The 6,899-nt window shown below is 41.0% G+C and overlaps 1 protein-coding gene across 1 annotated transcript in view; it reads left to right on the forward strand.

The window, feature by feature from the left end:
* HECW2 (HECT, C2 and WW domain containing E3 ubiquitin protein ligase 2) overlaps window positions 1-6,899 on the forward strand; it is a 324,758-nt gene that overhangs the window by 230,158 nt on the left and 87,701 nt on the right. Inside the window, exons 12-13 of the mRNA XM_025209949.1 lie at window positions 2,644-2,790; window positions 3,159-3,266. Coding sequence (XP_025065734.1) covers window positions 2,644-2,790; window positions 3,159-3,266 — 255 coding nt within the window. The remainder of the gene's footprint in view (window positions 1-2,643; window positions 2,791-3,158; window positions 3,267-6,899) is intronic.

Below are 6,899 nucleotides of genomic sequence, written 5' to 3' on the forward strand. Positions count from 1 at the left end.
CAGCAGGGGTCAGGGGCCTCGGGGGGGGGAGCTGGCGGAGTGGGTGGGGCCATTGGGGGTCCCCCCACGGTCCCCTCCCCCCTCCTCCAGCTCCCCCCAACCCTTTACTCCAGAGCGTCTCCATGGAGGACCCAGCCTCCGGTTGCTTCAGGGTATGGTAAGGGACCGTGCCCTGTGCCACTTTTTTAAACATTGATTTTTTTTAGACCCCTGAATATCCTGGGGTCTAATTTTCTCCCCATGCTGCAAGTTTGCAGTGTGGGAAACATTTTTTTGTTCCCTCATGTGCCTGTTGGCCCACCAAAAAGGGGTTTGAGGCGGGGCAGGAGGCACATGCACGCTTGTGTGGACGCGCCTAATTTGTTTTTTTAAGTTTGAATCAATTTTTTTGGTTTGAAATTTGTTTTATTAAAAAAATAGAAGTCAATATCTAAACAATATTTTGTTTGATATACATAGATATCTATTTGTGGTTCACCAGGATTTTGGCTTTTTGTTATGATTTAAGTTAGGGAAAAATTGCAAAATATCAACATTTTTCACAAGACCAGAAATTCCTTCCTCAACCAGAGCTCTTGTACTTTTTCTTTTCTTTTTCTTTATTTAGCTTATTTATCTTTCCCAACAAAACCATTAGCTTAATTTTCCTAACCTCTGCTTTAGGCATTTACATTTTTAAGTGTACGGCCCCTTCATAGAAATGAAGAAATAATTTGCATTGGAGCTAGCTAAGTAACAGAGATGTACTGTAGGGATGTCATACTTGGTTTGTCTCAAAATCTACTTGTCTTGCCTCCCCTGCATCTCGGCCCTAACAAACCCTACAGTGCAATGCAGAGAGCCATTTAGCTGTCTTCAAGAGTTGACAGACGTCATAATACATGTAAAATAAACAGAGCCTGAGGTTTTAAGGTTGTCAGTGTTGAGTGCTTCACAGTAAAATTATTTAAGGCCTATTCTGTGCTGTCAAGATACTGATAGAGCACAGTTTTATGCCTTTGGTCCTGAAGGATCTGCAGTGTCTTAAGAGTTGGCTGATAACCAGTGGTCCTTGATTTACTGAAGCAACTGATATTTTTCTCTAGACTTGGATATGAAAAATACCATATTCAAAAGACTTTTTAATTGTTGTATATTGTTTTTCAAATAATATTTTAAGTGCTCTGTGTATTTTCTGTATTTGCTAGTACCAAACATACAACACTGCCATCAGGTCTTCATAAGTAACCTTGACTTTTATATGCATAAGATTATTATTTATTTTTATATAGTCTTTGAATGTTGGTGACATCTACACGCCCTAGCTAAAATTAGAGCCCCATTGTGGTAGCACTTTTGCAGATACAGAAAAAATGTTCCTGCCCTAAAAAGCTTTAAAAAATGCTCATTTTCTCTTGTACCAAGTCTTTTCTGAGAACAATGGAGTAGCTATGGCTGGGAGCAGAATCCTTCTCATTACTTCCCTGGGAGGTTTTATGTCTGCCACAGCTCCATCAGCTGTTGAGCATTTTCAAGGCACCATCTGCTGACTGAGGCATACTGCAGTCCAGCACATTCTGGCCTTTTTTTCCCTGAACTGAGGCTGGAGAAGTGTTGGTAGTATAGTAATCAGAATAGCTAGCTCTTCCTCCAGTGGTTATTCCCTACCATGCAGTGAGTACCTGGCTACAGAGAAGGGATTATTTCAGCTTCCTTTGTACCATCTGAATGAGCCAGGGAATCTGTCCATAAGGGTTAATATAGGCATATGCATGTTATCTCACTGCTTAATGCATCTTTTTCTTTTCTGGCTGTATAGTGGGTGCCGTTTACAAACTTAACATTTGCTACTTCACAGTCATTATGTACAGTGTTGTCTCCTATCCTGAGCATAAGATGACAATGCACTTGCAGCAGATACAGTACCTAAGAAGGACCAATTCTGCATGGTTAATGTTGTCTACTGTATTTGGTGTGATTTCATGCAAAGGAATTCATATTTGGTCAGAATCTATTAAAATTGGGCTGTTTAAGTTTGCATGCAAAGCTAATTTTGTATGGTATTTATGTCATTCCGAACATTAGAATGTTTTAGAATGAAAGAGCATGAAGATTGCCAAATATTTAATTGGGATTGCCGAAGTGTCTAACTCCTCTCTAATGTGTTAACATTTAGCATAGGTGTAATTGCATCCTCAAGTCATTTTTTATTGTAAAGTATACATTTTATGTCTGACTAATCTGCCTTCCTGCTGCTAGTATTAGTTGGGGGAAAACAACAACCAGGCATCAAATTAACACTAGTTTAAGGGTTCTCACCTATTCTATACATAAGTCTGTATATCCCTAGAGTCTACTTAAACCCTAATTTCACGACTTAAGTGGAGCACAAGCCTTGAGCTCGTATTGAGCAGGTACACAGATAAACTGTATACTCCGTAGTGAATGTGAACTCTGCAAAAACTCCATACAACAAGTAGCTGATTTGTAGAATAACATCAGGAAAAAAGCCCTGTGTTTTAGCCATGAGTTGGGGAGCAATCAAAAAATGCTGGATTGGAAGCTTTTTGAAAGGGGAGAGAGATTAAAAACAATAGATGCAATTTAAAATCAGTGAAGTTTAAAGAAAAAAATCATCCCTCTCAATCCATCATTACTGTTCAGATTGGGAGGCTCGGATCGACAGCCATGGAAGGATATTCTATGTGGACCATGTAAACAGAACTACAACATGGCAGCGACCCACAGCTCCCCCTGCCCCACAAATCCTCCAGAGGTCAAACTCTATTCAGCAAATGGAGCAGCTGAATTTTCTAGTACCAAGCTGTGTGAGCCATTTTATGAGCAAATGTGAAGACTGGCTTCCAACCGCTACTCCAGGTATCTCTACATTCTTTAGCGGGCTTCACTGTGGTTATTCTTGGGGTCCCTTTGACTCTGGTTGAAGGTCCTTAGTGTCAGGTTTCCACCTATGTTCAATGTCAATGTGGCCAACAAAAATTGTTAAGGAACCCCAGGAAGTCAGGCTGCAGAGGGCAGGTAATGAGTAAATTACAGAGATTAGTGACTTTTGGAATGCATGGGAGAAAAAAGCAAATATATCAAGCCTCAGTGTTTGAAGTTCCTGTGAACCAGGGCTAGAGTGCATTCACTGTTCAGTAAATCCAGCCTTGTATCTCCTAGGTATCAGAGTATCCGACGAACAATGACTAATGACAGGCCTGAAGAGCACACAAACACTGTTGATGGAGCTGGAGAGGAAACTGACCTCCACCCTTCTAATGCAGGTAGGAGCAAAGTAGATTACTGTAAAAGAAAACTTCTGAATATATGCTGTTTGGCTAAAGTGAGAGGAAGACTCACCTGTTTTCTGTCCTCAAGGAATTGACTTATTGTTTTTGTTACTACTGCTTTACTTCTGCAGGCTATGGTACACCCTGGTAGGGCTTATTCATTCTGCATATTGAAGAATTGTGTGTGTGATCCAGCATCTTTATTCAGTCACTTCAAAAAGCTATCCAAGTGGCTGAATAAGTAGAGAGAAGTACTTAGCCATGTTAGTGTAAAAACAGGCAGAAAACAGGCTAGATTTGTGTCTTATAGACTAATCGGAGATTAGATTAGTGATGCACAGCATAAGTTTTCGTGAGCAGCAAGTGGACTTCATCAAATGGTGTGAAAGGACTGCAGGAAGCAGAGCTTTTAAACATTAAGCAGTAATTAGAATACAAAGGGTAAGGAAGGGAGAAAGAAAAAGCACTTACTGCTGAGAGAGGCAAGGTAGGTAGGAGAGAGAAAAACAAAGCAGTTAATCCATTGAGGGACAGAGAGTTATAAGAGCTAATCCAGGTAATGAGATAAGATGCCATAGTCTTGGTTTAGACCATAATTACCACAATCTAGTCTGTGGATGATTTTTATTCTGCAGTTTCCCATTCAAGTTCATTTTTAAAGTTTTGTTCTCTAAGAATAGCCACTTCGAGGTCAGTGATGGAGACTAAGTACAGATGGTCAAAAAGCTCAAGGCTGAATCAATTCAGTCTTTGCAGGTTAGTCTAAACTGCATAGATTGAACTGATAAGCAAGTGAATAGACATTCATTTTTGATTCCAGAAATGCAGCCACAAGCCTGCAGTGGCCCAGGCCAGAAGTGATAGGGTGCTAAAGCGTGCCTTCCTTTTCAGCTGGAGCAGACAGCTTGGGCCAAGGCTAGGTCACCCACCCTACGAGATGGGGTTTGCAGGGGAGGTGCAGAGCATTCTGGGATGCTGGGGGACTGTGAGTTAACTTGAATCTGGAGGGGATCTGGGTCAGAAGTTCAATAAACCGATTTAACCTAAATCAGTTAAGTCTGATACTACATTCATCCAGGATTATTTTAAACTGGTTTTGGCCATTTTGAAAGCAATTTATGTGCACAGAGCTTCTGTTGTGGTACAGATTTGAACCAGTTTCCAATCACTTATATCAGTTTGTGTATAATTTCTGACCTGGCCAAAATGTCCAGGGAGTTAGTGTTCTGCCACAGGCTTGTGCGTCTTTCTGGTACTGACTTCTGGTACTGGTGTTCATTCATTTTTACATGGAGGGATCTCTCCATCTGTCCAATGTAGAAAGCAGAGGGGCAGTAAGCAAATCATGGCATGTATGATATTGGTAGAAGTTCAGGTAAGTAAACCTTGGATGTCATAATCTGTGTTTTTCTGCCCAGTTATGATGTGGTCTGTGTTGATGAGAGGGCACATCTGGCATCTGGGTCCAGAGCAGGGTCTGGTGCCTTAATGAGAATAGGAGTTAGGTAGTCTGTTGCTGGAGAGATGCTTTTTGAGGTTGGCAGGCTGCCTGTAGGCCGGGGCAGTTTGGCTGCCATGGCTACCTTGAGATGGTTGTCATTTCCCAGGCCATTTGTAGAGAAAGAGTATAAAAATTGTATAATCTAGAATAAAATTATTCTTCAACTGCCACTTTTTTTGGTCGTTATTAATGGTGGTATATAACAAATGCCAGGCTAGTCTGTAGCTTTTGCTTTTATTCTGTTGTTATGCTTGTAGCTGACAGCTTTGCCTCTTTTCTTGACTCCAGAGCTTGTTGGTTGCCCCCATTCCTGATGTCAGGTCGACAAGCTAAGACATTAGTTTGCATGCACTATGCCAGCAGTGTCATATATCTGTAAGGTAACCTCAATTTTGTCACATAATTTCTAGTCTCGCAATGCCTGAAAACTCACCATTATTTTTCTAATATCAGGGCTTTTTTTCCATTGTTAAAGCCTTAACCACTTGAGTCCGATTATTTCTCTGTTCATATTCTGTTATTGCCACTGAGGTTCACATGGATGCTGACGGTCTCAAGAAATGAGGAAAATTCCATCTGAGGAAAATGCAGCATCCCATGGCAGGCATACAGGGTAGGTGTGGGCTGCAGTCAGAAGCCAAGAATCAGGTTGAATAAATCCATGCTGAGGTCACAATTACACTGTTAGCAGAGCAAGAACTAGTCGGTATAAAGTTAGCTGAGGACTCTTGTATATGTAGAAGTCACTTAACTGCAGAGAAGCCAGACCACAGTGGGAGGAATTGTGGGCTGTACTGCATTATTTGTTGCTCTAATGATCCTTTTTCTTCTTGCTCAGCTCTCCTTTAGTTTCAGCTTTTCACTTTTCTGGGCTAGACACATTATTTAGCCCAAATGTTACCTGTTTTCAAGTGCCCTGTTTTTTATTTATTTTTTTCCCATTTGCATTTGTCTTTTCCTTCTTTTCTTGTTTATTTCCTGTTCTCCCCTCTGCTTTTATTCCTGTTCACAGCTTTTCTTTGGGTTACATATTCTGTTATTGAAGTAATCTTTATTCTATCTTATTGAAGCTCATTTAGCATTTAGTAATGGCTGGATCCCCACCCCAAATCAATGAGGAAGGATGACCATAGGTGAACCATGTAGCATGTTAAAGAACAGATCTCTGAAGAATGGAAGATGGCATAATTTTTCTTGGTTCTGAATATGAGCACTGTGGTCTGCAACTGCATTTACAACATCCCCCTCCCCCCAATTAACATTACAGTCTTTATCCAAACCTCCTGTTTTTAAATGCCTGCCTTTCCTACTTGAAATAATATAGCAAATTTCCAGTTCATTACATGAGTGAGAAAACAATGTTTATTAGGCAACCAATGATCCTTTGGATTGTGGTCTATGTGTATGAGGTCTAGTCAGATGTCTGATGAATCTGCTCGTGGTTGACAGTCCCAATTTGCAAGTGACACAGCTTGTTACAAGTTTCACAAATCCATGTGTTGTCTGAGTTGGAATCCAAGTTTACAGCATGCCGCTTCCTTCTTTTCTCACTTTGCTTCCATCCTGTGGATCAAAGCCACTTAATGGTGAACTGTACCCAGTGCCAGACGGTCCCTCCAGGTTGGATGAGTTTTTGTGCACTCCTCCCAGCTTTTTACATTGATGTTGAACGACTTCTGATCATTTTTGCACGTCCATAGAGGCTGACCCTGCTTTCTAGAGCCGTCTTAAATCTCTCTGTACAAAGTATTCTTAGGGATACAGTCTCCTTCCATTCTCCTGACATGGCTGAGTCATTGTGACCTCCTCTTCTTGATAGTGGTTTCCAAGTGTGTCAGCCCTGCATCCAGCACCTTTGTTTTTGGCATGTTGTGTTCCCACTTTATTTTCACAGTCTTGCACAGGCATCTCATATGGAAGCTGTTCAGTCTCCTGATGTGCCAAACATACCATAGTCCACATTTGTGAACCATCAAGCAGGGATGACATCACTCAAGTCTCATAAATTCACATTTTTACCTTAGTTGATAGTTTGTTGTTATTCCATGCCCATTTCTGTAATAGCCTGAAATTCTTAGCTGCTTTTCCAATTCTGTTAGTTCATTCTGAAGGTCAAAATTCCTGCT

This window comes from Alligator sinensis, unplaced genomic scaffold (assembly GCF_000455745.1).
Source record: "Alligator sinensis unplaced genomic scaffold, ASM45574v1 scaffold784_1, whole genome shotgun sequence".
In the NCBI taxonomy this organism is placed as follows: Eukaryota; Metazoa; Chordata; order Crocodylia; family Alligatoridae; genus Alligator; species Alligator sinensis.